Source organism: Nomascus leucogenys, chromosome 4, assembly GCF_006542625.1.
Source record: "Nomascus leucogenys isolate Asia chromosome 4, Asia_NLE_v1, whole genome shotgun sequence".
Lineage (NCBI taxonomy): Eukaryota > Metazoa > Chordata > Mammalia > Primates > Hylobatidae > Nomascus > Nomascus leucogenys.
This window is the reverse complement of record NC_044384.1, coordinates 83,876,916-83,892,987: the sequence shown is the minus strand read 5'-3', so window position 1 is coordinate 83,892,987 and position 16,072 is coordinate 83,876,916. Positions and strand designations below refer to the sequence as shown.

At 55.0% G+C, this 16,072-nt stretch overlaps 1 protein-coding gene across 1 annotated transcript; it reads left to right on the top strand.

Annotated features, from left to right (window-relative positions):
• Window positions 1-44: 44 nt before the first annotated feature.
• BAD (BCL2 associated agonist of cell death) lies at window positions 45-14,199 on the top strand. Its single transcript, XM_030811063.1, has 4 exons — window positions 45-124; window positions 391-585; window positions 12,577-12,767; window positions 13,691-14,199. The coding sequence occupies exons 2-4, from the start codon at window positions 399-401 to the stop codon at window positions 13,817-13,819; spliced, it is 507 nt and encodes a 168-aa protein (XP_030666923.1). The 5' UTR covers window positions 45-124; window positions 391-398; the 3' UTR covers window positions 13,820-14,199.
• The last annotated feature ends 1,873 nt before the right edge of the window (window positions 14,200-16,072 follow it).

Below are 16,072 nucleotides of genomic sequence, written 5' to 3'. Positions count from 1 at the left end.
GTTCCGAGAGGTGATTGGGCCAGGTCGCTGACACTTCCCGTTGCCCAAGCAACTAGGGCCCGGAGCCCGGGGTGCTGGAGGGAGGCGGCAGACCCGGGTCAGGGGCCTCGAGATCGGGCTTGGGGTGAGACCTGTGCGCCGTCACCACGGGCGGGGCGGGGCCTGGGTAGGGGCCTGGGTCCACCGGGGTTCTGAGGGGAGACTGAGGTCCCGAGCCGACAGCCTCAGCTCCCTGCCAGGCCAGACCCGACAGACAGATGAGGGCCCAGGAGGCCTGGCGGGCCTGGGGGCGCTAGGGTGGAAGAGGGAGCCAGGGGCGCCTGCCTCTGCCTTCTAGGGCCACCGTTGGCCCCAGCTGTGCCTTGACTACCTAACATCTTGTCCTCACAGCCCAGAGCATGTTCCAGATCCCAGAGTTTGAGCCGAGTGAGCAGGAAGACTCCAGCTCTGCAGAGAGGGGCCTGGGCCCCAGCCCCGCAGGGGACAGGCCCTCAGGCTCTGGCAAGCATCATCGCCAGGCCCCAGGCCTCCTGTGGGACGCCAGTCACCAGCAGGAGCAGCTAACCAGCAGCAGCCATCATGGAGGTAAGTACCCCACCACCTCCACCTGCCGGGACACCTCACCCCCAGCCCGCTGGCTCCCTGCATCCCAGTGGCATCCACAGGCACTGAATGCTTTGGGTCGGTCCCCAACCTCTCAGAGCCCCAGTAAAACAGCAATTAATAACCACCATTGTAGGACTGTTAATTATCAGGAACATATAGGATGCACTTGATTACAGAGCTGGTGCACATTAAAGCTAAAAAATGGTAGCTGCTGGGCATGGTGGCTCACACCTGTAATCCCAGCACTTTGGGAGGCCAAAGCAGGAGTATCGCTTGAGCCCAGAAGTTCAAGGCCAGCCTGGGTGACTTAGGGAGACTCCAGCTCTTAAAATACATATATATATATGGCAGCTATTAGTGTGGGGCTAGGACAGAAATCAGTGACAGGCAGGCAGTGATCCGAAAAGGAAAAGGGGCCTGCCTAAGGCCACACCTGCCTGGTGTTTCTTTCCTTAGAAGGTGGGGGCTGGAAGGCTTCTTGGTGCCCTGCCCCAGGCTACATGCTTTCCCTGGGATTGGGCCTTCCAGCTCCCGGATGTGTTCTTTCTTGCCCTGTGGCTTGTACCCAAAGCAGGGCTGTCCTGGCACAGTGGCCAGGGGCAGGTGACCTCAAGGGCCAGACAGTCCTCCCAGACAGCAGGGCTGTGTGGGATAAGAAGCACAGGCTCCAAGATGGAAGGATGGACACTGGGGTTCCATGTCCATTTCTCAGTAGGCTCTCCCACCTCTGTGCCCAGCACTGGCCTCAGCACCTGGAACAACAACAGATATATTCTGAACACAAAAACCAGGTCAAGCCGGGTGGGGTGGCACATGTCTGTAGTCCCAGCAACTCAGGAGGCTGGCTTGAGCCCAGGAATTCAAGACCAGCCTGGGCAACATAGCCAGACCCCATCTCTAAAAATAGAAAACAAGGTCATGTCACTCTGGCACTGAAGCTTAAACGACCTCCTCCCCATTTTCAGGATTAAGAAGGCTTAAGAGGCCTCCTTCCCCTCACTCTTTTACGCATAAACACACACACTCGATTCTCTCAGATTGGATCCCACAGCTTGCTTTCTTTTTTTTTTTTGGTTTGTTTTGTTTTGAGACAGGGTCTCACTCTGTCACCCAGGAGGGAGTACAGAGGTGCGATCTCAGCTCACTGCAGCCTGGAACTTCTGGGCTTAAGCAATCCTCCCATGTAACTGGGAATACAGGTGTGTGGACCACACCCAGTTAATTTATTTTTTACTTTTTCTTTTTTTTTTTTCTGAGACGGAGTCTCACTCTGCTGCCCAGGCTAGAGTGCAGTGGTGCAATCTCAGCTCACTGCAACCTCCGCCTCCTGGGTTCAAGCAGTTCTTCTGCCTCAGCCTCCCGAGTAGCTGGGACTACAGGCGCGCGTCACCATGCCCGGCTAATTTCTTGTATTTTTATTAGAGGTGGGGTTTCACCGTGTTAGCCAAGGTGGTCTCCATTTCCTGACCTCGTAATCCACCCGCCTCAGCCTCCCAACAGTGTTGGGATTACAGGCATGAGCCACCACGCCCAGCATTTTTCACATTTCCATGAGATGAGGGCAGAGGTGGGGTCTCCTTTTGTTGCCCAGGCAGGTCTCAAACTCCTGGGCTCAAACAATCCTCCTGCCTCAGCCTCCAGAACAGCTGGGACCACAGGTGCATGCCACCACACCAGCTCATTTTTTGTTTTTTGTAGAGGTGGGGTCTTGCTTTGTTGCCCATTCTGGTCTCGAATTCCTGGGCCCAAGCGATCCTCTTACCTTGGCCTCCCAGACTGTTGAGATTACTGGCGTGAGCCACCATGCTCAGCCTCCACAGCTTTCTTTAACTTCCTGAGCTTGCACTTGGCTGTTTCTCTGCTCACAAACTTCCCCTGTTCTCTGCCCCCCCCACACACACTCAGCATTCACTCGCGCCGCACAGTGAGTGTTCACCGTGTGACACAGGCTGTTCCAGTTGCTAGGGGGACCTCGGTGAAACCAAGCGTCAGGAATCCTTGCCCTTGTGGAGCCTACCTTCTAGTGAGCTGGTGGGGCCATAAGCAAACAAGCACAAAAGCATCCTATCACGCGTGAGATTTGTATGGGGGCAGCATGTAAAAGAGTTAAGAGAGGCCAGGCACGGTAGCTCACACCTGTAATTCCAACACTTTGGGAGGCCGAGGCGGGCGGATCACAAGGTCAAGAGATGGAGACCATCCTGGCCAACATGGTGAAACCCCATCTCTACTAAAAATACAAAAATTAGCTGGACGTAGTGGCGCGCACCTGTAGTCCCAGCTACTCGGGAGGCTGAGGCAGAAGAATCACTTGAACCCAGGAGGTGGATGTTGCAGTGAGCCGAGATCGTGCCACTGCACTCCAGCCTGGCAACAGAGTGAGATTCGTCTCAAAAAAAAAAAGGGTTAAGAGAATAAGGAGTCACAGGGGCAGGGGGGAGTGATGGTAGCAGAGGTGGTCAGCACTCACCTTGGTGAGAAGCACCACTGGAGCCAAGGCCACAGGGATGATGGGAAGAGAGTTCCAGGCAGAGAGAAGGGCAGATGCTAAGGCCCTGAGGGCAACACGGCTCCTGGCTAGGGTGGGCCTAGGGGAGGGGGTTTAGGAAAGGGTATTTGGAGACCTAAAGTTGAAGGTCATTGTAAGGACTCTGGCTTTGGCTTTGCCTTTGAGTAAAAACCTGGAAAGGCTTTGAGCAGAGGCAGCATGGTCAGATTTAGACATTCAGAGAGTCACCAGGGAGGTGGTGAGAAGTAGCTGGCCTCTGGATTTATTTTTAAAGCAGAACTAGCAGGATCTGCTGATGGACTGGATGTGGGGTGCAAGGGAAAGAGAGGAGTCAGGATGATGCCAAGGAATTTTTTTTTTTTTTTTTTTGAGACGGAGTCTCGCTCTGTTGCCCAGGCTGGAGTGCAGTGGCGAGATCTCGGCTCACTGCAAGCTCCGCCTCCCAGGTTCATGCCATTCTCCTGCCTCAGCCTCTCCGAGTAGCTGGGACTACAGGCGTCCGCCACCACGCCCGGCTAATTTTTTGTATTTTTTAGTAGAGACGGGGTTTCACCGTGGTCTCAATCTCCTGACCTCGTGATCCGCCCGCCTCGGCCTCCCAAAGTGCTGAGATTACAAGCGTGAGCCACCGCGCCTGGCCGCCAAGGAATTTTTTAAAAATTATTAGGCTGCAGCCGGGCGCAGTGGCTCACGCCTGTAATCCCAGCACTTTGGGAGGCCGAGGCGGGTGGATCACGAGGTCAGGAAATTGAGACCATCCTGGCTAACATGGTGAGACGGAGTCTTCGCTCTGTCGCCCAGGCTGGAGTGCAGTGGCGCCATCTCGGCTCACTGCAAGCTCCACCTCCCGGGTTCACGCCATTCTCCTGCCTCAGCTTCCAGAGTAGCTGGGACTACAGCCTCCCGCCACCACGCCCAGCTAATTTTTTTGTGTGTGTTTTTAGTAGAGATGGGGTTTCACCATGTTAGCCAGGATGGTCTTGATCTCCTGACCTTGTGATCTGCCCGCCTTGGCCTCCCAAAGTGCTGGGATTACAGACGTGAGCTACCGTGCCTGGCCAAATTATTATTAATTTTAGAGACAAGGTCTTGCTATGTTGGCCAGGCTGGTCTTGAGCTTTTGGCCCCAAGTGATCCTCCTACCTTGGCCTCACAAAGTGCTGGGATTACAGGCATGAGCCACAGTGCCCAGCCAACACCAAGGAATCTGGCTTGAGCACCCGGTAGGATGAAGTTGCTTTTAATGGAGAAGAAACACTGAAGGGTAAGGGAGGATCTGGAGGCCACCCTAGAGGGTGGGCTAGAGGGAGATTCTTTTTTTTTTTTTTTTTTTTTTTTTTTTTGAGACGGAGTCTCACTCTGTCGCCCAGGCTGGAGTTCAGTGGCGCAATCTCGGCTCACTGCAAGCTCCGCCTCCCGGGTTCACGCCATTCTCCTGCCTCAGCCTCTCCGAGTAGCTGGGACTACAGGCGCCCGCCACCACGCCCGGGTAATTTTTTATATTTTTAGTAGAGACGGGGTTTCACCGTGGTCTCGATCTCCTGACCTCGTGATTCACCCACCTCGGCCTCCCAAAGTGCTGGGATTACAAGCGTGAGCCACCGCGCCCGGCCCTTTTTTTTTTTTTTTTTTTGAGATGGAGTCTTACTCTGTCTCCCAGGCTGGAGTGCAGTGGCACGATCTCGGCTCCCTGCAACTTCCACTTCCTGGGTTCAAGCCATTCTCCTGCCTCAGCCTCACCAGTAGCTGGGATTACAGGCATGCGCCATGCCCAGCTAATTTTTGTATTTTTAGTAGAGACGGGGTTTCATCATGTTGGCCAGGCTGGTCTCGAACTCCGGACCTCGTGATCCACCCGCCTCAGCCTCCCAAAGTGCTGGGATTACAGACATGAGCCACCGTGCCCGGCCACTAGAGGTGGCTTTTAAGCATCTGGTGGGATTTTTAGCAGGGTGCTAGTGGGAGCTGGCAGGGACCTGGAGTCTGAACCGGAGTTGTGCTTGTCTCAGTCCAGTTAGGGGTAGGGGCTTCAGTTGCGTGCAAAGGAAGGCAGGGTAGGTGTGGGGTCCAAGCTGGCTGAGCTTCAGGGAAGGGAGCAAGACCTGGGAAGCCGCAGCATTGTTGGAGCTGAGGTCCTAGGGGCATGATCCACACAGGTTGGGTCAGCTGGTGGGAAGCTTGGGATGGAGTTATTTGATGGTGACAAGGCCTAGGTTATGTCCCTGGGAATGAGTCTGAGGGGAGAGTGGGACAAGATCATGGTAGAAGGAGTAGCAAGGTACAGAAAGGAGACAGGGTGCTGGTGGAGTGGCAGACAGGAGTAACATTCTGCACAGGCCAGGGACTTGACCTGGGAGCAGGGTGTGGGAGGGGCCTGCAAGGGGCCGGCAAGGTAATAAAGAGCAAAGTGGACGACATCTCCCCCCAGCCCCAGCTGCAGACCCGTGGGAAAGAGGGCTGCAGGAGGAAACAGAGCTGGATTTCTTAACCTTTTGATTTAGTTTTCAGTGTCTCCAAAAGCAAGTGATTTCCCAGAAAAGATCAGCAAGTGCCAGTGCCCTGCCAGAGCCACGGGGCCTCTGCCTCCTCTACCTGCGCCGAGCAACTCACACTTGGTTCCGTCACTCTTCATAGTCCCTGCCACCAGGCTCCCCTGCTGGATGGCTGAGGTGTCCCCAGGGCAGGGACTGCAGCCACCTTGTGCTGTGACAGCCCAGTGTCTGAAACAGGTGTGGACAGTGGAGAGGCAGAAAGAAGCAGCCCAGTGCTAGCCCCTGGGCCAGACTGCAGGGTTCAAACGTGGCTGTACCCTTCCTAGCAGGTTGAGCTTGAGCAGGTTAATTAACTCCATCTGCCTGAGTTTCCTCATCTGTAAACGGGAAGAGAACTAGTCCCACCTCGCAGGACTGTAGTGAGGACCTGATGAGTTAATACAGGAAAAGTGCTTGGAAACAGTGCCTGGCGCAGAGGGGGGGCTGTTTGCTGCTGTTATTAGAAATGCCACTGTTATTACTTTATGTATATATATTTTTATTATATATATGTTTATATATAAATATATATATATAATTTTTTTTTTCCCGAGATGGAGTCTCGCTCTGTCGCCCAGGCTGGAGCTGGAGTGCAGTGGTGCAATCTCGCCTCGCAGCAACCTCTACCTCCCAGGTTCAAGTGATTTTCTTGCTTTTATATATATTCTTGGCTTTATATATTTATAAAGCCTCAAATTTCTGGGCTCCAGCCAACCTTCCACCTCAGCTTCCTAAGTAGCTGGGACGACAGGCGCACGCCACCATGCCTGGCTAATTTTTTTATTTTAATTTTTGTAGAGACAAGGGTCTTTCTATGTTGCTCAGGCTGGTCTCGAACTCCTGGCCTCAAGCAGTCCTTTTGCCTTGGCCTCCCAAAGTGTTGGGATTATAGGCATGAGCCACCACATTGGGCCTACATTTTTTAATTGCAGACAAAAATCCAAAGAACTATATTTTGTAACGTGAACATTCTATGAAATTCAAATTTCAAGGTCCCTAAAGAAAGTGTTAGTGGAACACAGCAAGTGTTAGTGGAACACAATGTGTAAAATTCATTTACACATTGATTATGGTTTCCTTTCAGCTCTGGCCACAAAGCTGAGTGGTTGTCACAGAGACCACGTGGCCCACTGAACTCCCTTTATAGAAAACATTTTCAGCTAACTTGGGAAAAGGGAAAAGAAAGTGAACAAACATTTGCCAGCCAGCCTTTCATGCCTGTAATCCCAGCCCTCTGGGAGACCAAGGCAGGAGGATCACTTGAGCTCAGGAGTTCAAGACCAGCCTGGGCAAGATGGCAAGACCCTTCTCTAAAAATTTTTTAAATTAAAAAATTAGCTGGGCATGGTGGTGCCTGTAGTCCAAGCTACTCAGGAGGCTGAGATGGGAAGATTGATTGCGCCTAGGATTTTGAGGCTGCAGTAAGCTGAGATCGTTCCACCACACTCCAGACTGGGTGACAGAGACCCTGTCGCTGTTTTTTAAAAACAAAAAGGAAACATTTGCCAACTTTAGAGTACTTTCTGATTTTATGAGCTCTGAGCAAGGTGGGGGGTGTTCTCTGCAGGCCTGAAGGGGCTTCTGTACCGGAAGGCTATAGTCGAGGCTGAGGCCTGCGGGTGCCGGAGGCTGACAGGCTGCGAGTGTCTGCCCAGGTTGGGGTGGCAGCACTGGCCACTGTGACATCAGCCTCCCCCAGCAGCAGATTGTGTGTGGTCGGCATGTGGTAGGGGCAGGATCCAAACCCAGCCCTGCCTGATGGCAGAGCTTCACTGCTCCAAACGGTCTGGAACACCACTGTTTTAATTAAGTGTGCAATTCAGCGTGCAAGTGTCTTGTAATTAAGTGTGCCTCTGTTTCCTCATCTATAAAACAGGGAGAACTTGGTATTCTCCTTCTTGGGAATCTGAGGACTCTGAAAATCCCAGTACAGGGATGCTCGCGGAAGCATCAGCAGGGATGTCCGCCCCAGCCGCTGACTCAGAAGCCCAACACGCAGAGAATGTAAAGCTGGAGGTGCCATGCTGGGGCCTGGGGCACTTCTAGCCACAGCCACCACCCTCCACTTCCACACCCAGCTCCGGGCCAGGCTCTAGGCGGATGGCAAGAGTGGGCAGGCCTGGGCACCCACCCATGTTCACACCCAAGGAGAAGCCACACCCCTTTCCTTCCCCAGAGAAGGGAGAGGCTGGCCCAGGCCCTGCCCCAGCCCCCTCCTTCCCCCAGGGAATTCACAGACACTCCCCCGGGGTTTTTCCCTGTAAATAGGACACTTTTTAAAAATTCAACTTAGGGCCAGGCACGGTGGCTCACACTTGTAATCCCAGCACTTTGCTCACAGCACTTTGCGGGGCCGAGGCGCGTGGATTGCCTGAGGTCAGGAGTTCAAGACCAGCCCGATCAACATGGTGAAACCCCGTCTCTACTAAAAATACAAAAATTAGCCAGGCATGGTGGCAGCGGGCACCTGTAATCCCAGCTACTTGGGAGGCTGAGGCAGGAGAAGCATTTGAACCCGGAGAGCAGAGGTTGCAGTGAGCCAAGATCACATCACTGCACTCCAGCCTGGGTGACAAAGCAATACTCCCTCTAAAAAAAAAAATACATATATATATATATATATATATATATATACACACACACACACACACATATATACACATACAAATATATATATATGTATATTTGTATTTACGTATATATAATTCAATTTACACAAATGGGTATCATCTTGATAACAACTAGCTTGGCATTGCTAAGTCCACGAATTTGGTGAAAAACTCCCACCCCATAGGACAGGCTCCTGGCAGAACTGGTGCTAGCAGAAGGCCCAAAGGGGCCTTCCCCAGCCTAGGCCTCCAAGACAGCCCAAGGTACAGCTGGAAGGAGCCTGGGGCATGACAGCTAAGCACACAGCCCCTGAAGCCACATTGGTTGGGTTGGGATCCCAGCCCTGCTACCTACTAGCTCTGTGACCTTGGCCAAGTTACTTACGCTCTCTGCCTTAGTTTCTTCCTCTGTAAAATGGCAACCATGAGGAACCTCCCTGATAGGGTGTGGCAAGGATCAAATGAATGAATACACAGGGAGGGCTTCCGACCATCCACCATACCTGGCCAGTGTCTTCTGCTTGTTCTGATCCCTGGGCAAGGGGCAGTGCCCAGGCCAAGTGCCTGGGTGCAAGTCACTGACCTTCCACCTGTGGGGCCTTATGTCTGGCAAGCGCAGTGGTCCTGTGGCCCCACTCAGAGCTAGTGGAGGAGAACAGCTGCCGTTTCTGCGTATTTAGGTGGCTAAGCAGGCTGTCCCAGCCACATGGCCTCAGGCAAGTTCCTAACCTCTGCCTCTGTTTCCTCATCTGTACAACAAGGAGAGCTGGGTATTCGCCTGGCTGGGACTCTCAGAGGCCTCAGGCTATGAGGGGCAGGTAGGGGGCTTTCCTGCTCTCATTTGTTGTCATGGCGGTCCTGGCAGATGGGGAACTGCCCCCATTTCACAGAAGACACTGGGGCCCTAAAGGGTTGGAGAATGGGCCAAGGTCAGAGCAGGAATGTGGCCAGGGCCTGGCCCACCTAGCTGACCCCTGCTCCACAGCCACCGCCCCACAGAACCGGAAATTACTCTGCAGACAGGCCTGTTCCGTCAGTGCCCCTTCTGTTCCTGGCTCTCCTGCCCCATCCGAAATCCTTCAGCCTCCCAAAGTGCTGGGATTACAGGCATGAGCCGCCACGCCCAGCTCTCATCTGTAATCTTTACTCCTGACCTAGTATGCCTCTCCCCACTGCCACCTCACTCCTCCAGGGTCTTGAGGTATCCCCACCTGACCTGGGGGCAGCTCTGGGCTTTGGTGATGCTCAGAATGCTCAGGCACTCTGATCACAGCCTATGTTACCCTAGGCCTTTCCGGATTCCATCCTCTCGTTCCCTTACTTGCTTTTTTTTTTTTTGAGACAAAGTCTCAGTCTGTCTCCCAGACTGGAGTGCAATGGTGAGATCTCAGCTCACTGCAACCTCCGCCTCCCAGGTTCAAGTGATTCTTGTACCTCAACCTCCCTAGTAGCTGGGACTACAGGCCCACGCCACCATGCCTGGCTAATTTCTTTCTTTTTTTTTTTTTTTTTTTTTTTTTTGAGACAGAGTCTCGCTCTGCCACCCAGGCTGGAGTATAGTGGTGCAATCTCGGCTCACTGCAACCTCTGCCTCCCGGGTTCAAGTGATTCTCCTGCCTCAGCCTCCTGAGTAGCTGGGATTACAGGCTTGCACCACCACACCCGGCTAATTTTTGTATTTTTAGTAGAGACGGAGTTTCACCATGTGGGTCAGGCTGGTCTTGAACTCCTGACCTCGTGATCCACCTGCCTTGGGCTCCCAAAATGCTGGGATTACAGGCATGAGCCACCACACCTGGCCTTTTTTTGTATTTTTAGTAGAGATGGGTTTTTGCCATGTTGGGTCAGGCTGATCTCGAACTCCTGACCTCAAGTGATCCACCTGCCTCGGCCTCCCAAAGTGTTGGGATCACTGGCGTGAGCCACTATGCCTCTGGGTTCACGCCATTCTCCTGCCTCAGCCTCCCGAGTAGCTGGAACTAAGGCGCCTGCCACCATGCCCGGCTAATTTTTTGTATTTTTAGTACAGATGGGGTTTCACCGTGTTAGTCAGGATGGTCTCAATCTCCTGACCTCGTGATGCACCCGCCTCGGCCTCCCAAAGTGCTGGGATTAAAGGTGTGAGCCACCGCACCCGGCTGCCTACTTGCTTTCTTAGTCATATGTCTTATTCATGTGTCCTAGCTGGGATCCCTGGAGGCCCTGCACTGGCCCACAGGCCCTTCCTTAGGTCCTCTGAGGGGAGAAGAGACATTCTGATGGTTATCCCCCGCCTTCAATTCCTGGCCTGTAATTTACCTCCTCCAGAGAGCCTCCCTGACAGACATACCTTGCCATAAACACCAAGCATGTTCCCTGCCTGCCTTTTTTTTTTTTTTTTTTTTTTTTTTTTGAGATGGGTGCAGTGGCGTGATCTTGGCTCACTGTAACCTCTGCTGCCCGGGTTCAAGCGATTCTCCTGCTTCAGCCTCCTGAGTAGCTGGGATTACAGGCGCCTGCCACCGTGCCTGGCTAATTTTTTTGTATTTTTAGTAGAGACGGGGTTTTACCGTCTTGGTCAGTCTGGTCTTGAACTCCTGACCTCGTGATCCCCCCCACCTCGGCCTCCTAAAGTGCTGAGATTACAGGTATGAGCCACTGCGCCCAGCCCCCCACCTGCTTCTCACTCTGTCATTGCACTCTGAGTGTTTGCTCAGGGGAGTGGTTCTAAGTCTTTATCGGTCTGGATAGAAGAGTGGAGTTGGCAGGAGTTGGGAGATGGCACAGAGCACAGTTCAAACAGACCATAGTAGGCGGGCCTCTGAATAATAACCCATAGTGCACTTGCAGCCTACAAAGCACTTTCTTTTTTCTTTTGTTATTATTATTATTATTTGAGACAGAGTCTCGCTCTGCTACCCAGGCTGGAGTGCAGTGGCACAATCTCCGCTTGTATTTTTAGTAGAGACAGGGTTTCATGAGAGTTTGAGGCCAGGCTGGTCTCTGACCTCAGGTGATCCACCTGCCTTGGCCTCCCAAAGTGCTGGGATTACTAGCGTGAGCCACCGCGTCTAGCCTTCTTTTATTATTTTTTTAATAGAGATGGGGTTTTGCAATGTTGCCTAGGCTGGTCTCGAACTCCTGAACTCAAGCAATCCACCTGCCTCAGCCTCCCAAAGTGCTGGGTTTACAGGCATGAGGAATCACGCCCAGCCACAAAGCACTTTCACATTTTTTAATTTTATGTGACCTTCACACAGCCACTGGGAGTCAGGGCTAGGATTATCCCCTCATAAAGGTGAGGACACCGGCTCAAGAGAGTCAAAGGCTGGCTAGACAAGGGAAGAGACACAGAGCTCCGCTGATAATAACTGGACTCTGGATTCCACCAAACCTTTGGAACCTTCCAGCCTCAGGCCTCCACAGCTTCACAGAAACTGGGCAAATCTTAACTCTCTAAGCTTCTGTCTTCTCATCTAAGCATGTTTAGTACTCACCTCCCAGGGTGGTTAGGAGGGTAATAAGGGAATGTCTCGGCCTACACATAAGTGCACCATCAATGGTACCTAAAAACGTCAACAGTTCCAGAGAAGGCTCTGTGGGGGATGCCGACATGTAGCGGACAGGTTCTTGTTCTCCAGGGGCTCTGCAGGTCCGTTGCAGAGGAGGCGTTCAATCCTGCCGACTGTGGCAGGACACTTTCCTATCCAAGGGATTGGCTTCCTCCGATGTAGAATAGACACTATGAAATAGCTACCAACCCAGGGGTTGCCAGGAGGCCCCATGAAGGTCTTGCACTAATAATACTTCTTGTTTTGTTTTGTTTTCTTTTGAGAAAAAAAGCCTGTAGCCTAGGCTGGAGTGCAGTGGCGTGATCTCGGCTCACTGCAACCTCTCCCTCCTGGGTTCAAACGATTCTCCTGCCTCAGCCTCCCAAGTAACTGGGACTACAGGCACGTGCCACTATGCCCAGCTAATTTTTGTGTTTTGAGTAGAGACGGGATTTCACCATATTGGCCAGGATGGTCTCGATCTCCTGACCTTGTGATGTAACTAGTATTTCTTATGCCCTTATTTTGTGCCGGGAACAGGGCCTCACCCATTACTGGCACTCGGTAAGGATTCGTGGGATTAATGAGAAGTTAACCTGAATCTTCACCAAAGGCCCCTGAGCTTCCCCTCGATTCACATACAAGGGACTGGGGCTCTGAGAGGTGGGCTGTGATGCGCCCCTGGAAGACCCACGAGTGGGCCTGCAGAGCTGATGGGGAGGGTTCAGGCAGGGCCAGGGGCTTAGAGGAGCTGAAATTAACGTCGCCCCCTACCCACTGACCCTCTGCAGGCGCTGGGGCTGTGGAGATCCGGAGTCGCCACAGCTCCTACCCCGCGGGGACGGAAGACGACGAAGGGATGGGGGAGGAGCCCAGCCCTTTTCGCGGCCGCTCGCGCTCGGCGCCCCCCAACCTCTGGGCAGCACAGCGCTATGGCCGCGAGCTCCGGAGGATGAGTGACGAGTTTGTGGACTCCTTTAAGGTGAGCGCCGGTCCCTAGCGTGCCAGGACCTGCAGTCCTAGGCCGACCCCCGCCGGTCTGTCCCTGCCTTGTCCCAAGGCACGCCCGGATCTAGAGTCCCACGACCCCTCCCCAACGCCGTCCTGTTCCTTCCTAGCTCCAGAGCATTCTGGGATTTGTAGTCACAAGACATCCCCCCTCCCCCCGCCCCAACTCCCCAGCTCTTCCCCCGCCTGGTGTGTGTGTGTGTGCGCGCGCGCGCGCGCCTGGTGTGTGTGTGTGTGTGTGTGTGTGTGTGTGTCACAGGGCATGCCGGGATCTGTAGTCTAGATCCCACTCCAGGTGTGTGTGTGTGTGTGTGTGTGTGTGTGTGTGTGTGTGTGTGTCAGGGCATGCCGGGATCTGTAGTCTAGATCCCACTCCAGGCCAAAGCTCCCGGGTTCCCCGAATTCTTGGAAGACCAGGCATGCTGGTATTTTGCTCCTTGCTGGCATCTGTGCGCTCTGTCGCCCAGGCTGGAATGCAGTGGTGCGATCACGGCTCACTGCAGCCTGGAACTCCTGGCCTCAAAGGATCCTCCCGGTTCAACCTCCCAAAGTGCTGGGATTACAGGCGCTCACCATCGCTCCCGGCCCTTTGATTCTCGAATTGCGGTCTCATCTTTGTGTGCTAGGTCTCCAGCTCTGGCCTTTCCATTTAGGGCCCTAGGCATCCTCTCTTCCCGTCCCCGGCACGGAGTTCCTGGGATCTAACCAGTTCCCATTCCTGGGGGCCCATGCGTCCTCCCGAGCGTCCCTGACCGCCCGGCGTGGAGCCTCCTGGGAGTTGTGGCCTTCATTATCCGCCCCCACGATCTCACTTAGAGGAAGGCTCACGGAAGTGGAGAGCCTGGCTCGAGCTGCCATGGTAATCTAACTCATGTAACCGTTTTCTCCCCCCACCAGAAGGGACTTCCTCGCCCGAAGAGCGCGGGCACAGCAACGCAGATGCGGCAAAGCTCCAGCTGGACGCGAGTCTTCCAGTCCTGGTGGGATCGGAACTTGGGCAGGGGAAGCTCCGCCCCCTCCCAGTGACCTTCGCTCCATATCCCGAAACTCCACCCGTTCCCACTGCCCTGGGCGGCCACCTTGAATATGGGCGGAAGTGCTTTCCGCAGGCCTATGCAAAAAGAGGATCCGTGCTGTCTCCTTCGGAGGGAGGGCTGACCCAGATTCCCTTCCGGTGCGTGTGAAGCCACGGAAGGCTTGGTCCCATCGGAAGTTTTGGGTTTTCCGCCCATAGCCGCCGGAAGTGGCTCCGTGGCCCCGCCCTCCGGCTTCGGGCTGCCCCCAGGCGCCTGCGCTAAGTTGCGAGCCAGGTTTAACCGTTGCGTCACCGAGCCCCGAGCCCCGGCGATGCCCCGGGGGCCGCGCTCACTACCAAATGTTAATAAAGCCCGCGTCTGTGCCGCCGAGGCTTTTCTGTGCGTTGACTGGGGCTCCGGCAGGCCGGGGTAGTGCTCTCACGGATACTTTCAAAAGAGGCCGCTGTCTTACGAGGGAAACTTAGGCTCTGCCTGACATCCAGCGACAGAGACGGAAGGGGTCGCGGCGGCTCGCGGGCCAGGGCTGCGCGGCCCAGGTCCAAGTTCCCAGCATGCGCATTGGGACCGCAGCGCTGCCGGCCGCCCGATCCCGCGCTCTGCAAACCGTGCCGCGGCCCCCCAGGGAGGGTCACTCGCTCCTATTTGGGTCAGCCCTTTCCAGCAGCTACTGTGTGGCCGGCCCGGGGCCAGCGCCGCCCGGGGACCTGGCGGACCGCGCGGGGCGGAGGGAGCAGCGGAGCCAGGCTGGCAGCAGCGCGGTCGCTGGAAACAGGCTTCATGCGGGGACCCGGACAGAGCGGGAGCTCCGTTCCAGAAAGATTTATTGGCGCCCCTTATAACCCGGGCCGGTGCTTGGTGCTGGGCGCAGAGATGCATTGCGCCACGGCCCTGCTCGCGGAAGGTCCCGAGGGCCCGGAGTCGGCAGAGAGGGCTTCAGGGAGGAGGCAGCTAGAGCTGCGACCTGAAGGTGAGGTGAGGGTCATCCCTCCCGGCGCAGGGAGGAGTGGACCCATGGAAGGACAGGGGAGCAGCAGAGGCCAGGCTTCTGAGGGGCTGGAATGTCACACCCAGGAGTTAACCATTCAGCTGGTATTTGAGGACCTGGGAACTGACTTGGAGTGTGTCCCTCAGTGGACGCCAGCTAGAGTCAGGAAGATGGGAGTTGGCTGCTGAGGAACATGGATACGGAATATACTGGAGTGAGCAGAACTGGGGGATAGGGCAGGGTCCCATAGCAGAAGTGAGGAAGTCTGGGGCCATTGCATTGACCCTGAGGGAGGAGGGCCCTACTCCGGAGCCTGTTTCCCTGAGGCTGCAGCAAAAACAACGCAAAGAAGATACTCAATTGGCAGGAGATAAGCCCAGATAAGAGGCCGCCTTCCCCTGGAGGGATGCAGGCGGGCAGCCTGGGAAGAGCCAGGAAGCTGGGAGAGGCCTTGAAGAGGTGCCAAGCCGACCCTGCTGCGAGCCCAGCCCCGCCCTCGAGCCCGCACTGTGGGCTCTCTGCCACTTTTCGCTGGTCTTGAGGCATGGGACAGGTCCAGGCTGGCTGAAGACAGTCCACCACGGAGGGTCCAGGCCTGCCCTGCCTCCAGGTCAGGACGTCTTGACTTAGCTGTGGCCTGGCACACGAGAGATGGCTCCGGGCCTCAGTCTCCTCATCTGTAAAACAGGCATAACATCTCCCTCACAGGGATGAGGGGATGCTGGGTGGCCCAGCCCCTGCGTGTCTGTGACTGTCCACTTCCCTTCCCCCAGGGTCACAGGCAGGCCTACTGCCCACCTATCTCTGAAGACCCGGGTCCCCTGGTGTTGGGCAGGTTCTGAGCTGCCCTGCTCCACCCTGGCCGATCCATCACCTGATAGAGTCAACTGCCTGTTGGGGGCCCAGAGCAGCCCCGGCGGAAGATGCTAGGCGTTTGGGTCATATCAGGCCACAGGAAGGGGGGCAGGGAAGGCTTCCTGAAGCAGAGGCCTGAGCCTCAGCGAAGAGAGAACAAGGAGAGCCTCAGAGAGACGAAAGACGTGGGGATGAGGGAACAGGAACAGTGGCTTGGGGGCAGAGGGCACAAGCAGAAGGCCACGGAAGCTCAGCAGACTCAGCAGGGCAAGCTCAGGTTCAACCCAGCAGCCCTTGGCTAGAGGGGTGACCTCAACCCCACCAAACGCCCAAAGCCCATTTTATAGATGAGGAAACTTAGGGCCCAGAGTCCTGTCACCCCAAATCACACTGCACACAGGG

Coding starts and splice junctions, on each gene's coding strand:
- BAD (XM_030811063.1), top strand. CDS start 399: ATGTTCCAGATCCCAGAGTTTGAGCCGAGTGAGCAGGAAGACTCCAGC. Junction 586..12,576: donor CAGCAGCAGCCATCATGGAG/GTAAGTACCCCA, acceptor GACCCTCTGCAG/GCGCTGGGGCTGTGGAGATC. Junction 12,768..13,690: donor AGTTTGTGGACTCCTTTAAG/GTGAGCGCCGGT, acceptor TCCCCCCACCAG/AAGGGACTTCCTCGCCCGAA.